The 17,283-nt window shown below is 57.5% G+C and overlaps 2 protein-coding genes across 2 annotated transcripts; both read left to right on the top strand.

Moving 5' to 3' along the window:
• Positions 1-6,273: 6,273 nt before the first annotated feature.
• Positions 6,274-12,697, top strand: SLC3A2 (solute carrier family 3 member 2). Its single transcript, XM_054034198.1, has 10 exons — positions 6,274-6,343; positions 6,662-7,130; positions 8,172-8,345; positions 8,498-8,598; positions 8,947-9,015; positions 9,123-9,187; positions 9,503-9,689; positions 10,040-10,183; positions 10,459-10,563; positions 11,673-12,697. Exons 2-10 carry the CDS (start codon positions 6,698-6,700, stop codon positions 12,015-12,017), a joined length of 1,623 nt encoding a protein of 540 aa, XP_053890173.1. The 5' UTR covers positions 6,274-6,343; positions 6,662-6,697; the 3' UTR covers positions 12,018-12,697.
• Positions 12,698-13,575: 878 nt separating this feature from the next.
• On the top strand, positions 13,576-17,152 carry LOC128840348 (calmodulin-1). The gene is made up of 6 exons (XM_054034199.1): positions 13,576-13,699; positions 14,183-14,213; positions 14,405-14,548; positions 15,555-15,661; positions 16,038-16,173; positions 16,552-17,152. The coding sequence occupies exons 1-6, from the start codon at positions 13,697-13,699 to the stop codon at positions 16,578-16,580; spliced, it is 450 nt and encodes a 149-aa protein (XP_053890174.1). The 5' UTR covers positions 13,576-13,696; the 3' UTR covers positions 16,581-17,152.
• Positions 17,153-17,283: the final 131 nt, after the last annotated feature.

Raw genomic sequence — 17,283 nt, forward strand, 5'->3', positions numbered from 1 at the left:
TTCTGGGAGAGACCCTGCTGTTAGACCCCCAAGGAGGGGAGAGCTTAGGAGGGACAGTAGAAGTCTCAGAGACATTGTGCAGCCCATGGACTGCGTGGGGAACGCCCATGTATTCAGAACAATGCCATGGCCCTTCCAACATATTGGAGAGTACCTGCCATGGGGAAGGAGGAGGAGGGGAGCAAGGTGTCTAGGGTCACAGGTGGCCCAGAGGGTGGGGCACTGTACTGAGACCCAGGATAGCTGGCTTCTATTCCTGGCTCTGCAAATAACTTTGGGAAAATCCCTTCCCCCACTGCGTGCCTTAGTTTCCCCTCCCACCCTTTCTCTAGTTTGGCTGTAAGCTCTTCAGAGCAGGGACTGTCACCATGCAGCTGTGCAGCACCCACAGTGATGGGGCCCTGTAATGGGGTGGACACCAGCTCCTGCCCTGACAGGTTTGAAACAGCCCTGGGAGAAGCCTGGGGCAGGGAAGACTGGGCTGATTGGAGAAGTAGCTGCAGCTGGGCCACGCCCCAATCAGAGCCCAGCTGGCCCTATAAAGAGGCTGCGAGCCAGACACTCAGCAGTTTCTCTCTGCATTTAGAGAGAGAGAGAAGGACCTGGCTGCAGTGAGCTAGAGACAGAGTACCTGAGAGGAGCAGGGCTGGGGAAAGGCTCAGCCTTTCTGAGCTGGGGCACTCTAGCCTGGAAAGCCCTAGGCTGTGGCCTAGCATAGGCCAACAGGTACTGGGGGTTGTAGAGGGCAGCCCAGGTGTAGGCCAAGGCAGCAGGTCCAAACCCTCCTTGCCTGTGATGAGTGGCTGATGCTGCAGTCTGCCCCAGGGAGTGGGGCTAGATGGTGATTGGCAGTAGCCTTATTCTGAGGGGAGGTGGGGTGAGGGGGTGGGGGTTCCCCTGGGAGGGGAGACCCAGTGTGTGTGGGGACTGCAAGGGGGCAGTGGGGTCCTGGGAGGGACATGGGAGCCAGTAGGAGGACAAGGTGGATCACTGGCCTGCAGAGGGCGCTATGAGCTGGACAGAGCTAATTCCCTGGAGTAACCAGCAGGAGGTGCCCCAGGGGTGGGCCTCGCCCCTTACAGGCCCCCAATCTTGGTCATGGTCTGTGCAACAACCGGTATAACAGGAGTCCCTGATCTCAGTCAGGTTTTCTTCAGGATCCGGGAGGACCCCAGTCTTGCACCAAAATTCAGTCTGGGCCCTACTAGAATGCAAATAAATAACAAAAATGAGAGACAAGGACCTGGATTTTATTGCAGAACTTAAAGATGGTGCTGCCAGGAGCACAGTGCCCCTAGCACCACTCTGGGACAGTGGGGGCCTGCAGTGAGGGGAGAGTTCCCCCCGTTGAGCTCCCCATCCCGCTTTCTGCAGCACCATGCCCTTTGGTTACCTGGGGCATTGGGGACGGCACTGACTCACTAATCGCTGTAGGGACGGCTCCAGTCCTGGATGGCTCATTCCCAGCCATGCTCCCTATGATTATAGCCTTGTTTACATCCCTGCCTTGGAGCCCAGCCAGGCAGAGGGGGAGAAGGGATTCCTCTGCTCTGCATGCCTTCCTCTGATTCCTAGAACTTCCTGTCTCTTGGCAGGACAGGGGGTTCATGACCCATCCCGTCCCTTGGTGCCCAGCTGCAGAATTTGAGGGGAAGAGATGGTGGGGAGCAGGGCATGGCCTCCCCTAAATTCACCCCTGTTTCTTGCACTCTATGGGTCATTTAAATGTGGTTTGGGGTTCTGGGTTGGGAAAGGCCTAGGCTGGGCAGGGGGAAATTGGGGGAGTTAGGCTGGAGGGGGAGTAGAACCTAGGCTCTGGGAGAAAAAGGCTGAGCAGGTCGGATGTAGGGAATTCTCTCTGTCTCTCTCCAGTATGGCACAGAAGACACTCCAGCTGCAAAACATGCTACAACAACAAACAGCTGAGCAGAGCCCCTCCCCTTGAACTGGCCTGGCAGGAGCCCAGGGCTGGGACTGGCCTCATTAATAACCCCAGACAGCTCCTGTTCCAGCAGCAACAACAACTGGGGGAGGCTTCTGCCAGGAGCACACACAGTCTGTGGGATAAACAGGGTTGGAGGTGAGGCAATAGATTTAGGTGGAGAGAGGGTCAGTGGAGAAGACTGGGGGCTGGTGAGGGGAAGGCTGGGGATTGATGGGAGTACTGGTGGGTGAAGAGGGACATGGGGGCCAACGGGGCTGGAGGGGTGATGGGGGCTAGACACTGTAGGCTCGGGGGACTGATGGGGGTGCTATCAGCAAGGGCTGCCAGGGATGATGGGAGACACCAGAGGCTGGGTGAGCGGAGATACTGGGAGTGGAACAGTGGAGATCACTGATGGCTGGGATGGGCAGTAGGGGTCACTGAGGGCTGGATGTATGGGGGAACTGGGGATCAGTGGACACTGGGGTATTCTGGAGCTGGGCAGTAGAAGCTGGAGCGCTGGGAATAAGGGGAGTGTGGGGGTGTGTGTAGCTGAACAGACTCTAGTCATTCAGGCTGAAACCCCCAGGTTAGGGCAGGACCCATAAGAGTCTCCCATAACCCCAAGCTGAGGGTTCTGCAGCCCTGACTCCCTGAGGAAATGCAGTGTGTCAGGGGGATGTATCCCCTTCACTTTGTCTAAGCAGGGCAGCTCCTCTCGGGGCTGAGATCAGCAGAGCTGGGGCTTCCATGGAGCCTGCTTCTTCTGCCCCAGCCCAGAGACCCACGGAGGGAAGGTGCCCCCTCAGCACTGCCTGTGGCTCCCAGGCCTGGCCCCTTAGGAAATGACACCCAATCCTGATGCTGCCCCACAGTGCAACCGTGGCACCAGTTGGCGTGGGGGTGCCCCTTTCTCAGTCATCGCAGGCCCAGGGGGCAGCATTAAGATGCCGAAACAAAGATGACTGCCAGGCAAGGGGTGATGGCTGTCGGGGTGATAACACAGAGATGACTGCCAAGAGGTGGCACAATGATGGCTGCCAGGGAGGATGAGGGCTGCTGATAGGGGAGACACAAAGATGGCTGCCTGACAGGATGCAATGGCTATTGGGGGGGGGGGGGTGGAAACACAAAAATGGCTGCCAAGGCGGGAGTGGTACAAAGAGGCTGTTGGCAGCCATTTTGTGTAATTCTCCCAAGATGGCTGAACTGGAATCCCAGGACTCTGCTAGGGCCCAGACTTTCCCTAGGGCTGTGAATTCTTCTCCCATTCCTGGCGCCACCCTGACTGGCTGGCAACATGGGGCAAGAAGCATGTGGGATCCATCTGTGGCTCTGGAGCAGCATCTTGGCGCCTGCTGTTTTCCTCCCTGTCCCTCCCACGCCCTCGGCTTTAGGAGGATTCAAGCCCCAGCATGACAATGTGGGAGCCTTCCCCAGGTTTTGACTGTGTGTGTGTTGGGGCGGGAGGGGAGAACTGGAGGTGTATGCACATGGCAGGACAAGGGGCATAGGTAGTGGGGGGGGAGGAGAGATGGGCAGCAAGGGGTAAGTATGTGTGTACAGCCTGGAGGAGACCAGGGGTGTACACAGAGTGGCAGGATCAAGGGTGTGTGTGCACAGTGTGGGAGATGTTGGAGGGCACATACAGCATGGGGGAAGCCAGGTAGCACATAGTGTGGCAGAAAAAGGGGTCCCACAGAGTGGGTTGAGGCCAGGGGGCACAAAGTGTGGGGTAAACGAGGGGGTATATACGCAGTGTGTGGAGGCTGAGGGGCGCTGAGAGAGGCAGGGGGCTGGTCAGGTCAGGGGGATTGCCCATGGAAGGAGGTGGATGAATTAGTCTCTGGTTACAGCTTGTGTGACTGGCACTTGTTTACAGCCCTTGCCTGGCTGTAGGCCACCTTTGGTGGGTGTGGCTCCTGGTCTGTTCTGCTGAGTCAGGTATTGCTGCTTACTGTGGCAAAGCTGGAGCTCCAGGTGTGTGGGGATCAGCACCTCAGCTCTGGCACTGGGGCTCAAACCTCCCCCTATCCCTGTTCCACCCCTCTGGGGCAAATTCAGTGCTAGAGTGGGGGGTAGTTCGGTGCCAGCTGCCATATACAGAGGCCTCTGGATGCCCAGCACAGAGTAGTGGCCCCACTAAAACCCCTGCCCCTTTCTATGGGGAGACAGGAGCACTCTGTCTTCATGGTCAGATCAGCCCCGGAAGCCCTGCCCATTAGTGCCATTCAGATGCAACTGACAACTAGACTCCATGTGGGGGGGGGGGGGGGGGGGTGTTCCAGGACCAGGAGGCAGTTGGGAGTGTTTACTGGTGGATGGGAAGCCCACAGGTAAGAGCAGATCTGTATATAACCTTTTGTGGTGTTAGCTGGGTGGGGGTAGGATTTAGCTGGGGGGGCACTGGGAGGTTAGCGGGGAGCACTAGGGGTCACTGGCTCCTGGGAGGTTACTTGGGGAGGAGGCTTGATTAGCCTGGGGGAGGAATAAAGGAGTGCATCTCCCCCAGATTGCCTTCCCCCCCCCCCCTTAGCCAGGGTTGGGGTGGGGGAGTTGGTCACATATTCTCAAAAGCACACGATGGGGCCATTCAGAGCTTGAGGCTTCCCAGGAGGGTCAGAAAACAAGAGGAGCTGCTGCAGCCCCTTCAAGAAGCCCATAGGGCCCTCTCTGCTATGTGTAGGGAGCCGGCTCAGTTGTGTGGGGCTGGGGCCGCGGTTTCCCATCATGTGACAGAACTGAAACAGGGAACAATCAAGTGTTTCTTGTGATTGCCAGGGCCGGAGGGAAGGGGCTGGATTTCCAGCCTTTGATTGTGGCTCCCCTCCCCCCCCCCCACCGTGTTCCCAGACTCTGATCCCAGTCCCCACCACTTCCTAGCCTTTGATCTATCCTTCCCCCTTAGGGTTCCCAACTGTGATCCCGCCCCTGCTGCTCGGGTTCCTGGCCTTTGATGTATAGGGTTCCCAGACACTGATCTCTGTCCCCTTCCCATCCCTGTGAGACAGGGTTCTTTCTCAGCAAGAAGGCTTGGCTCCAAGGGACAGACTGAGTCAAGAGTAGATATGGAAAGCGAGGCACACTGAAGGAAAAGGACTTGTCCAGCAACATACAGTGAGTCAGTGTAGCTGGGATTTGACCCCGCAGAATCCTGCCTCCACTCCCCTGCTCTAACCACTAGATACCACTCCTGCCAGAGTTGTGGATAGAATGCTGGTGGTAAAGTGGTGTCCTGACACCCAGGCCCCCAGCTTTAACCATTAAACACCCCCATGAGCCTGTTCTCTTCAAGCCAAGTTACACACACCCCCATAGGGAGCTATCCAGGCCCGATCATTCTGTTTATCCCCAGTTGGAAACTTTTCCATTCTCAGGTTAATCAGAGTAGCAGCCGTGTTAGTCTGTATCCGCAAAAAGAAGAGCAGGAGTACTTGTGGCACCTTAGAGACGAACAGATTTATTAGAGCATAAGCTTTCGTGGACTACAGCCCACTTCTTCGGATGCATATAGAATGGAACATATATTGAGGAGATATATATACACACATACAGAGAGCATAAACAGGTGGGAGTTGTCTTACCAACTCTGAGAGCCCAATTAATTAAGAGAGGGAAAAAAAAAAACTTTTGAAGTGATAATCAAGCTAGCCTAGTACAGACAGTTTGATAAGAAGTGTGAGAATACTTACAAGGGGAGTTGATAAGAAGTGTGAGAATACTTACAAGGGGAGTTGATAAGAAGTGTGAGAATACTTACAAGGGGAGATATCTCCCCTTGTAAGTATTCTCACACTTCTTATCAAACTGTCTGTACTAGGCTAACTTGATTATCACTTCAAAAGTTTTTTTTTTTTTTTTCTCTTACTTAATTGGCCTCTCAGAGTTGGTAAGACAACTCCCACCTGTTTATGCTCTCTGTATGTGTGTATATATATCTCCTCAATATATGTTCCATTCTATATGCATCTGAAGAAGTGGGCTGTAGTCCACGAAAGCTTATGCTCTAATAAATCTGTTAGTCTCTAAGGTGCCACAAGTACTCCTGCTCTTCTTTTTCTATTCTCATCTCACCCCCAAACTTTCCATGAAGTGGCATCCTCTCGTTGTCATCTCCTCTGAAATCTAGGGCCTTGTAGCAGGTACTAGCAGGTACAGACCCCTCACCCCTTGGGGCACTGCTCTCTCCACAGCCCTCAATTGCCCATAGTCCCTCTCCCCCCAGCTCTGCAACAAGCAGGATCCTCTCCATTTCTCCAAGCCCTAGATCACGGTAACACGGAGTAATTAACTGTCTCCACCTTAAGGCGGGCGGGGGGCGGATCTGGAAGGCGGAGTCGGAGGCGGGTCGGGATATATCAGTGCCGGCTGAGGCGGAGCGCCAGTCTCACAGTCAGAGGAATCAATCGGGGTTGCTAGGTATGATCCGACGCGGTGTGCCGGGCGCGTGGGAACGGCGTGATCTAGCGCCGCGCCCTAGGCGCATGGGCTGGGTACCTACCAGCGCGCACAGGGGGGCACGAGGGGAGAAGGCAGCATGGCTGCGGCTGAATCCTGCGACTGGCCTAGGAAAGGGGGCTCAGGCAGGGGAGGGGGGAGTCTCTGTCCTCGGCGGAGAAATTTCTCTGCCTACTGGGAGGGCTGTGTGCCAAGGTCAGGGGAGCTTGGCTCAGGGGCCGGGTGGTGGAGAGTGCTCTGCCCGGGGCACATGGCTCTGCCTCTCTCCCCTCACCGCAGGCCCTAGCGATACCCGGTGGTATCTAGCCAGGCATTATGAGCCAGGACGCAGAGGTGGACATGAAGGAGGTGGAGTTGAACGAGATGGAGCCAGAGAAGCAGCCCATGACGGGCTCCCCCTCCTCGGGATCCCCAGGCACCCTGGGCGAGAAGAACGGGATGGTGAAGGTGAAGGTGCCCGAGGAGGATGGCGAGGCGGATGCTAGCACCAAGTTCACGGGGCTGTCCAAGGAGGAGCTGCTGCAGGTAGCGGGCACTCCAGCGTGGGTGCGCACCCGCTGGGCCCTGCTCATCCTCTTCTGGCTGGGTTGGCTGGGCATGCTGGCGGGGGCCATCGTCATCATCATCCAGGCTCCCCGCTGCAAGGAGCTGCCTCCCCAGGAGTGGTGGCACAAGGGGGGCATTTACCGCATCCAGGCACTGGAGGCCTTCCAGGACTCGGATGCCGATGGAGTCGGGGACTTAGCAGGTGAGTCCTGATTCTCAGCCCCCCCAACCCACTAGACTTCACTCCCCTTTAAGCTGGGGATAGAACCGAGGAGTCCTAACCATCCCCCACCCCCATAACCCAGTAGACCCCACTTCCTTCCCAGAGCTGGGGATTAAACCAGGAGGGGGTTGGGATGGGATGACCCTGGTGTGCGGGGAGAAGAGGTGTTATGGGTGGGAAAGGAGAGAGGTTTGGGGTAGCGGGAGGTAGCTGCTGGGGGGGTGGCAGGAACCCCGGGTGAACATTGGGATTTGGTTGCCTTCTTGGCACAAACTGGAGCCCAGGTGCTCCTGGGGTGACCCCCCCCTCCCCTAGTTCTCCTTATCTGGGGGGGCTTATGGAGGTGGGAATGCTTCCCCCCCACCCACCCCCATATCCCATACAATCTGTCCCCCACGTGCTCCTTGCGCAAGCAGGTGACTGGCAGCCGGCGGCTGGCTGTCTGCCGCGCCTGGGAGGGCTGAGGGTGGGTTGGAGTTGCTCCCAGCCGGTTCTAGCCGGTTGGCAGCAGCAACCAGTAGGCTTTGTTTCATCAGCTTTGACGTCAGCCCAGCCTGAGCTGACTCAGCTGTTCGGGGGGGGCGGGGGGGGAAGCTGGGGTTAAGGTCCCATGCAATCTGGGGGCGGGGGAAGAGGGGATGGGAGCTGGGGTTAAAGGTCCCATGGGCTTGGGGGGAGGGAGCTGGGGTTAGAGATCCCGTGGACTGGGGGGGGGGGAGTGAGGGGAAGGGAGCTGGGGTTAAAGGTCCCACCATGGGGAGATGGGGTGGGGAGCTGCTGGGGTTAAAGGTCCCATAATGTACAGAGGCAAATGTGAACTGTGGGGATTGGCTGGGTTAAAGGTTTCTTTCTGGGTGGGGGAGGAAAGGGGATTGGGGGAGTATGCTTCACCTGACGGGGAAGGGTAATGTGGGCAAGATGCAGGGGCTATAGGGACAGCTTTTACCTGGGATGGGGAGGGGATTATGTGGGACTGGGGGAGCTGCCAACCTCTGATCCTTGTTCGCTCTTCCCCCCCAGGGGTGGAGCAGCGCATCGATTACCTGAGCTCCCTGAAGGTGAAGGGGCTGGTAATTGGGCCCATACATGTTAACACCCCTGACAACCTGGTCCGCTCGGACCTGCAGGAAGTGGACCCCCAGCTCGGCACCAAGGAGACCTTTGCCAAGCTGTTGGAGGCTGCCAAGAAGAAGAGTAAGAAAATGTCCCAGTATGGGGTCTTTTCCCCTGGGGGTGCTGGATCTGATCTGGCCCCAGGATGGGTGGTGGGGAATGGGATATGGAGTTTTTGGGAAGGGGAGCTCTCCCTGCCCCAGGATGTACACCTGACCTCCCTTTCTCCCTAGGTCTCAAGGTCATCCTGGACCTGACCCCCAATTACCGTGGACAGATGCCCTGGTTCAGCCAGGAGACCCCCCGCAACAGTGATTTCCAGTCTAAAATGAAGGTGAGGGTGGGCTCCAATGGGGGGCATCTTGAGGAGCAGCACCTGAGGGGAGCTGGCAATCTAACCTGAAGGCTATGTTCTGGGGGAGAGGGTGTCCTGCTCTCTCTGATTCTCCCTAGGGATCTGTGAGGGCCTGGTTTGCCACATCCCCTGAATCCTCACTATTTTTGGGAAAGCAGCTGGGACCACTGTTTGGGTTTCTAATGCAGGGGGGCTAGGGGTATGGAGACCTGGAGGGAGGAAGTGTTGGCTACACTGGAGTTGGGGGCTGGGGACTGTCAGTTGGTGGGAGGATGCAGGGCTGGTGGCATGCCAGATGCTGATGCTTGACACACACTCTCTGGGCAGGCTGCACTGGAGTTCTGGCTGGAGTTTGGCGTGGCAGGGATCCAGATGGAGGGAGTGGAGCAGCTCAATGTAAGTGACTGGCTTGTCTGTGTGTTGTGGGGGAGGGTTGTGGGGTATTGGGGCGGGAGGTAATGTGAGGAGTGACTGTCTGTCTCACAGGTCTTTTTCTCCTCCAGGACTCCCAGCTTCTGGTGGAGTGGAAGAACCTCACCAGCCAGTACAGTTCTGATGGCAATGCCAGGTGGGTGCCAAGCCCACACCAAATGGTTCTGGCCCTTTTGCGGTGGTGGTTGACTGGCTGCACCTGTGGGATGCCAGCCCTCTTGAATACGCCCACCTTCCAGGCTCCCTCCCTGGGATGCCTCTCTCCTCTCCTGGTGCCAACCCCCCCTCAAGCACCCATAGCTCCCCCATGTCCCCTCATCCTCTAGAAAATACCTCTCCATCTTCTGACTCTGTACCCTGCCCCACCCCAGCCTCCCACACCCTCCTTCCCATTCCTAGCACCTCATAGCTGACCCCGGCGCTCACTGTACCCTGACTCCCTTCTCCCCAGGGTGCTGATCGCTGGGACAGGTCAACGAGATTCCTGGCAGATCTTCTCCCTGCTGAACGAGACCAGCGCTGACCTCCTGGTCAGCCCGTATCTGACGGGGCTGGGGGAAGAGCCCACTGGGAAGAAGGTGGAAAACGCGATCAAAGAGTACATCCAGGCTTCAGGAGAGAAGTGGCCCAGCTGGAGTGTGAGTGCTGCCCTCCCACCCACTCTGTTTCCCCAGCTCTTGGAATTGGGTGAGGGGGCTGGGGCATGGACCCTCCTTCACCCCACCCCTGCCCCACCGGATCCCCATGCTAAGCCCCCCCATCTGTATCATAGCTCCCAGTGCTCAGAGTGGGCTCCCTTTTGGAGACAGGGCAGGAGCTGAGCCCCAACAGATGTGTGCCATAAAGCATATGGGTCTGTTCTGTCTGGGCTGCTCAAGGAGGATAGGCCGGGGATGTGACCACTAGCCCCCCCATCCCCTCCCAGACCTGGGGAATACGTCCACCTCCCACCCCCTGTGCTGACACTGCATCTCTGCTGTCTCTTCAGGTGGGGGGCCCAAGGACAGGGCACATGGCCTCTCTTGTGAAGGAGCGGTTGCTGCGGCTCTATCACATGCTACTTTTCACGCTGCCAGGGACGCCCTTCACCAACTACGGGGATGAAATCGGGCTGCAGGAGCAGCCAGGACAGGTAGGGGCAGTGTGGAGGGGGTGGGGGAGGGAGGCCTGGGAGGGTTAGTTAAGGTGATGGGGTGGGGAGGGGGGCAGTGAAGTCCCAGAAGGTGCTGGCAGGTGGGGAATGTCAGGGCAGGGGGAACGGCAGTGCAGTGTGGGGAGGGGATGGGGAAGTTTGTTCAGCTCCTGGGTGGGGAAGGGGTGTCTGAGGAAGGGATGGGCTGGGTTGGTGCAAGAAGGATGGGCAGCCAGCTGTGCAACTCCCTGTAACCATGTCTGTCACTTCCCCAGTCCGGCGTACCCCACATGCAGTGGAATGATTCGGCCAACTTTGGCTTCTCCTCAAAGTCATTGCCTCAAGGTGCGGGCGGCGGCAGCAGCAACATCACTGTGAAGGTGAGGGCAGGGGTACAGGCAGAGCTTAGGGGAGGAACATGGGTGGTGAGGTGAGGGTGGGCTTAGATGGGGGCAGAGCTCTGGGGGATCTCAAGGGGTATGGGAGGAGCTGGGGGAGGGCATGGTCTGCCTCACACTAACCCAGCATTTCTCAAATGCTGCCACTGTGGCCAGCAGGGGCTTTTCTTATGGCCACAGACTTCTGGGCAGTGGTGGTGGTGGTGGTTGGGGCAGCGGGGCAGACAAAGCAGTAACTCCTCCTCTGGGGCCACCAGCAGGGTTTGGGCCCTATCCCACTCTGAGGACACAGTGGCTGCCTGCTCCTCCAGCATTTGAGTTCCCCACCTTCTGGAGATGGAGATGGTCTGGCTTCAGCCTTGGGGTAGCAGGCAACTGGCTCCAGCTGAGCAGCAGTTTGGCTCTGTCCTCTGGCTACGGGGCCCCAAGCTCCAGCCATGGGAGGCAGGGCTTTGATCTCCGTCCGTGGCTCCCCCCTCCCCCTCGCTGCCTTCTCTGGCATCAGCTGCACAATGGCAGGCCCTGGCCCCAGCCCTGTGCTTGTCACCCACCCCCATTTCCCTGGTCCCCGGCTGAGCAGCGATAGGGCTCTGTCCCCTATCGCTTCCCCCGGCCCCTATCCAGGGCTTGCTGGGAGCTGAATAAAGTCTTCTGTGAAATGATATCTGTATGTTTAATATCACGTTTCACAGCAGACTTAGCAGCTAGCTTGGAGGCTGTGAAAGGGGATATTGACATACAAGTATCACTTTTCACAGCAGTAGACTTGCTAGCTAGGCAACCAAAAGAAAGAACAATAAAGACAAGAATGTGCCAAACACCTTATTTGTGTTTCTATTTTGTTTAGGTTTAGTAAACCATAGACACAACTGAACATTATTTGTATTTGAGTCTGCAAAAACACCCTACATAGACATGTCCAAATCACTGTCATTTGTTTGCATGCATATGTATTTGTTTTTCCTAAAGTTAATGACATATTTTAGGAAAAATAGACAGGCAGCCACCTGCGAGAGTGGGTGGCTTCTCTCTAAGGTCATCAAAATGTTGTTGTGAGAACTCCTGCACTAACCCCATGTCTCCCTCCCCAGGCACAGAGTGGGGACCACTCCTCACTGCTCTCCTTGTTCCGGCACCTGAGCGAGCTGCGGGGCAAGGAGCGCTCACTGTTGCATGGGGAATTCATGATGCTGCCCCCGCTGGTGCCGGATGTCTGTGTCTACCTGCGCAGCTGGGACCAGAACAAACGCTTCCTGGTGGTCCTCAACTTAGCTGGCACCCGCAGCTCTGTCACCCTCTCCCACTCTCTCCTGCCTTCTGAGGCCACTGTGGAGCTTAGCACTGACCCCCAGCGCCAGGAGGGGCAGCTGGCCCTGCAGGGCCTGATATTGGAGCCCTCTGAGGGGTTGCTGCTGCATTTCCCCTATGTAGCCTAGGGGAGGAGGCCTCCCCTGCGGGCCAGGGTCTTCCGTGTTCCAGGGAGGGGGTTTATTCATGTGAGTCCTACTAACACCCCCAGGGGCAGCACTGAGGCCTTGGGGCAGGAGGAGGGAGCTGCAGCCATAAGGTAAAGAAGGCCCCTAGGTTCTGCTCTCCCGAGCCCTGGATGTCTGTCCTGATACACCCCACAGGGCTGGCGGGGGGGAGCTGGTGCTCAGTGTTCCCCAATTCCTGCTAGCCTCACTTTGGCACCATCCTCAGGGATGCTATGGGAGCTCTGAGCTGGGGTGAGGACTGGGCTCTGTGACATCTGTTTCCCCATGGTGGGGCAGCATCTAGATTTAGGGACCAAAGGGTTCAGGCCCCACTGGCTGCAGCTTCACCCTCCCCCAAAGTCATTCCAGCTCCTGAAGGGCTGGCCCTGCCCTGCTATCATCCCCCCACTTGGGGTCACCCCCTCCTTTAGGTGCCCTGTATGATGGGATAGGTGGGGATGACTGATCAGGACCAACGGTCTGTCTCTCCTCCTCTCTTCCCCCTCCCCATGTTGTAATGGCCAGTGCTGTGTGTGAAGTGGGGTTGGTGTTTGGGTGTGGGGGGGGATGGATGGCTTTGTGCTGGGCTCCTCCTGAGTGCTGCTGGGATCAGCATGGAAATAAAAGGCTCTGCTTAGTGATTCTGGCTTGTCTCTTCCTTTAGCGTGGCCCTGGCATTTGCCCCCTATGCTTCAAGTGCCCCACTGCCTCCTTGTTTTCCCTGTGGCTGCTTCATGCCTTAAGGGAGGGGGGAAGGAGGACCCCTTGCACTTCATCCTCACTGGCTATCTCTTCTACTGCCGCAGGTTCCTACCTGCACTGTGAGGACCCCTTTCCCCCCCTCCTGTAACCACTGAGTAGCCTGGGGGCAGATCTCTGCACTCTGCAATTCATGGGTCTGGGTGCTGCCCTGGAGCAATCTGCCTAGCACAGGGCTGGTATTGTTAGTGGAGACGGGTTCCCCGAACCTTGGCTGTGCCCTAAGGATATGGACCCATCACAGATTGCTCCCTCTGCATTAGGGGAGGAGCAGTTGAGCTGGCAGCCCTAGCCCAGCCCCCCTTGGGTGTGAGAAGGGGGCTGATTCTCTCTGCAGGGGTTGTGCGAGGCGCACAGCTACCTTTATGGGAAGGACGGAGGGGTGCATGCTGGGCCCACCTGTCAAGGACCGCCCCCTAGCGCAAGGCACGTGGCAGAGGAGCCATTGGCACTGGTACATGCTGGCAGCTAGTGTTTCAGCGTGGGGAGGCCCCTACTGCTCCCTATGGGCACTTTACACCTTCCCCTTTAACACGCCACCTCGCCTTTAAATCCACCTGCTCTTCAGTGCCCGTCCTCTTTAACCCACCCTGGCCGCTTTCTGTCGGCCGAACGCCGGCCCCGCCGCCGCCGCCTTCCCCTTTAAGCGGTCTCCCTGACGCATTGCAGGTGGGAGCCGGCCAATGGGCTCAGGGCAGGCGGGTCACGTGGCCGTGCCGGGCGGGCGGTATTTAAAGGGCTCGGTGCAAAACGCAACGGAAGGCCAGTGCTGGGTCCGGGACTCGTTGCGGGCGGAGGGATCTGGGCGGCGCGGCCCGGGCGGAGGGAGCCTGAGACCACGGGGAACTGAGCGGTCGTAGCACCAGCCCCCCGCCGCCGCCATGGCAAGAAGGGGGGCTCGTGGGGGGCTGGGGCGCTGCTGGGGCTCCTTGGCAGCGGGTGGCGGAGCGAGGGGGTGGGGCTGGGGCCAGGGGCACTGGGGGCGGCGGGGAGCGTGCGCGGAGAGAGCAGTGGGGGGTCGGGAGCCTGGTCCTGAGTGTTGGGGGGGCGGCAGGTGGCACTGTTGGGGGGAGGGGTCCAGGCCCCAAGACTGGGGCTACTAGGGCCGCTTCCCATTGGCTAGTCGGGAACAAGAAGTTGGGGGGCAGTTGGGAGACAGCAGCCATGCTGCGTCTTGCGGGAGATGGGCGGCGTGGGAACTCCAGGGGTGTCTGGGGTGTAGGGCAGAGTCTCTTCCCCTAAGAGATTGGGTGGGAAGGGGGTGAGGCTGTCTTTGGGGGGCAGATGGCCCGGGGGGCAATGGGGTATAGGGCATGGCTGGGGGGAGGGTGTCAGACAGTCGGCAATAACTCTGTCTCTTCTTGCAGGCAGACCAGCTGACAGAAGAACAGATCGCAGGTGAGACACCCCTTCATCCTGCAGCCCCAAAATTATCTTTTATATGGGGGAACCTGGTGCTTCACAATATGGTCAGGCCTGGGCCCAGGAGCCTGTTTGCCCAGGGTGCTGGGGGGAGGGAGGGGACTGCAGGGAGAAGGGACCCTGTGGCAGGCCCCCTGGGTACTGATTCCTCTCCTCTCTCCTGGCAGAATTCAAGGAAGCCTTCTCCCTTTTTGACAAGGATGGGGATGGCACCATTACCACCAAGGAGCTGGGTACCGTCATGAGGTCCCTAGGGCAGAACCCCACCGAGGCAGAGTTGCAGGACATGATCAATGAGGTGGACGCTGATGGTGAGAGGGAACTGTGAGACGCGTGGGGAGTGGGAATACAGCCACTGCACTGGCGGCAGTGGGGGTGCGGGGAATGATCAGAGCTGGGTGGTAGGACTCCTGTGTTCTGTTCTTAGCTATGAGCTTGGAGAAGTCTTTTTCCTGCTCTGTGCCTCAGTTTCCCTTACCATTCTTTGTCTGTTTAGACTATGAGCTCTGGGCTAGGGACTGAGAGAAGGATTTCTAGGCTGATCAGGGGAATGGAGAGGAGACCGAAAGAGCTGGGTTTGTATAGTTTGGCTAGATGAAGCTTGAAGAGTGGGGGGGGTGGATCTGATTGTTCTCTGTAAATATAGCAGGGAGGAAACCCCAAGGAGGGTGAAGAATGAGTTTCTGGAACAACCTCCCAATAGGAGCAAACATTTATATGTTTCTGATTGAGATTTTGACGGGCCTGCCTGCAAAAGCAGGGCCTGGACTTGATGACCCAGGAGGCCGCTTCTAGCCCTATGTCCCTGTATGATACACCTAATCCCAACCCCTGATACTATCCCTCCTCTGCGAGTGCTGCTGTTTACTGTCCTGCTCACACAGCTGGAGGTCACTCACGGCTGAGCTGAGAATCACCTCATCCTAGGGCCTGTCACTTCTGCATCCCAAAGTGATGCAGGCCCCATGGAGAGCTGCCTGTTCCTGTTCCAGTGTGAGGGTTGTACCTGAGTTAAACCCAGGGGGTTGACCTAAGGTTTGTAGGCCAGTCCCCTGCCCAAACTACAGAGCTCTGGGGTTTGTTTCTGGGCTCCCCACATCTCTTCAGAGGGGGTGAAGAGGAATCCCCTCAAGGCAAACCCACCACTGGAGGGAAGGGGGTGTTTCAGTGAATTCCCCAGAGATCCCTGCCAGTACTTGGGTGTCTGGATTCGTGGGAGTAAGGGTACTGGATGCTCCGGGGCGGGGAGTGGCTATGCAGGTCATCCAACCCAATGTCAGTTAGGCCCGGCACTAATGGCCTCTTCCCCTGCCCAAGGGAATGGCACCATTGACTTCCCTGAGTTCCTAACCATGATGGCAAGGAAGATGAAGGATACGGACAGTGAGGAGGAGATCCGTGAGGCCTTCAGGGTGTTTGACAAGGTGAGGCAGGGGGGCTTCATCCCCCTTATCCCTAGTGGCTGTGCGTGTCCCCCTCCCCCCTTTTTCCCCAGGAGCTCCAAAATAGCAGCTGGGGCTAAACTCCTCCCTGCAGGGACAGCTGAGTCCAATACTCCCTCCTGTGTGCATGTGCTTCACAACTGGACACCTCCCCCTTCCACATGGGGTTGGGGGCTGGAGTCATCAGCTACCTGAGGTAGGTGGTTGTGTGTGTTGGGGGAGGGGGGGAATGCGGTCTACCTGCTTTCCCCTCCCCAGGGCCTGTGCTGAGGCTGACAGGATGGGGTCCCTGTGGTGCTTGTGCTAACTGGGAGCAGTCCTATGGCCCCCTTGCCTGACATGGTGCCTGCCCCCCCAGGATGGGAATGGGTACATCAGTGCAGCCGAGCTGCGCCACGTCATGACCAATCTGGGTGAGAAGCTGACAGATGAGGAGGTGGATGAGATGATCCGGGAAGCTGACATCGATGGTGATGGACAGGTCAACTATGAAGGTGAGGGGGGCGGGGCAGCTTGCATTGACTGTCCAAAGGGCACAGCTGCTGCTTAGGATAGTACCACTCTGCAGAAGGCACTTGCTCCATTAAGGACTCTCCAATGTAGTAGGTAGGATGGGTCTGGGAGTCAGGATGCCTGGGTTCTCTTTCCAGGTCTGCTGCTTTCTGCCTCTTGCATTGTGACAGGCATAGCCTGGTGACGGGGCTTGGAAATGTCACAAATGCTGTTAACTCTAGGGAATGGGAGACTTAGCAGAGCACCTCCAAGTGCAGCCTGGCTGGGGGTGGGAGGGATGGTTTCTGTCTGAGAGAAGGCAGGGGTGGGGTGAATCAGGCTTGTCTCATGCTCTCTGACCCTGTGCCTTTGCTTTGCAGAGTTTGTACAGATGATGACAGCTAAGTAGGCTCTGGTAGGGCATCCCCCTCACCTGTACAGACTGGATGGACTCTTCCTACTGCTGCCACATGTCACCCCTGCCCTGTCCCAGGTGCCATCCTGTCATCAGCAGCTGCTCTCCTTTGAGGACAGTGCATGCTTTCACCTCTTCTGCAATGTGTGCTTGTATGCTGGGCACCACAGGGACAGGAGCCCAGCAGGGCCTATGGCCTGCTTCCCCCAAGTGTTTTGGTGGAGCAGGCCCCTGGCTGCTGGAGGGCTCTGCAAACTGCTTTCCATCTGACAATTCTTCCCCCTGCCTCCCATATTCAGCATCTCACCTGAATGCTCATGGACTGTGGTAGGGCAGCTGACAGTGTCTCTTTGACTGGCCACTGTTGCCTTCCTGGACGTGTCTGCATATGTTGGATATTGTGACTGTTAATTTCTTAACTGCTTAATATTCACCCCCCTTAATCTCTAATTCCTTTCCTCCCCTCCCCCCCCAAATCCATATTGGCTTCCGGGGATGCTTCGGTTCCATTCCAGATGATGTAAGGTTTTATTTTCAATAAAGTCTCTGTGTGGTTTCTATTCCAAGTGCTGCCTCAGCATGTTCAGTGCACAATTCCCTTGGAGGAGCCCCAGCACCCTGTGGGGCTTGGTGCTATATTGATAAACCAAGCGGGGTGGTGTGAGTCTATGGGCAGAGTCTAGTTGGTGTGGTGTGG

This window comes from Malaclemys terrapin, chromosome 7 (genome assembly GCF_027887155.1).
Source record: "Malaclemys terrapin pileata isolate rMalTer1 chromosome 7, rMalTer1.hap1, whole genome shotgun sequence".
NCBI lineage: Eukaryota > Metazoa > Chordata > Testudines > Emydidae > Malaclemys > Malaclemys terrapin.

Bases quoted from the DNA above. Each gene is read 5' to 3' on its own strand.
- SLC3A2 (XM_054034198.1), top strand. From the start codon at position 6,698: ATGAGCCAGGACGCAGAGGTGGACATGAAGGAGGTGGAGTTGAACGAG. The intron at 10,184-10,458 runs GTAGGGGCAGTG...TCACTTCCCCAG, and splicing joins TGCAGGAGCAGCCAGGACAG to TCCGGCGTACCCCACATGCA. The intron at 10,564-11,672 runs GTGAGGGCAGGG...CTCCCTCCCCAG, and splicing joins GCAGCAACATCACTGTGAAG to GCACAGAGTGGGGACCACTC.
- LOC128840348 (XM_054034199.1), top strand. The intron at 14,214-14,404 runs GTGAGACACCCC...CTCTCCTGGCAG, and splicing joins GACAGAAGAACAGATCGCAG to AATTCAAGGAAGCCTTCTCC. The intron at 14,549-15,554 runs GTGAGAGGGAAC...CCCCTGCCCAAG, and splicing joins CAATGAGGTGGACGCTGATG to GGAATGGCACCATTGACTTC.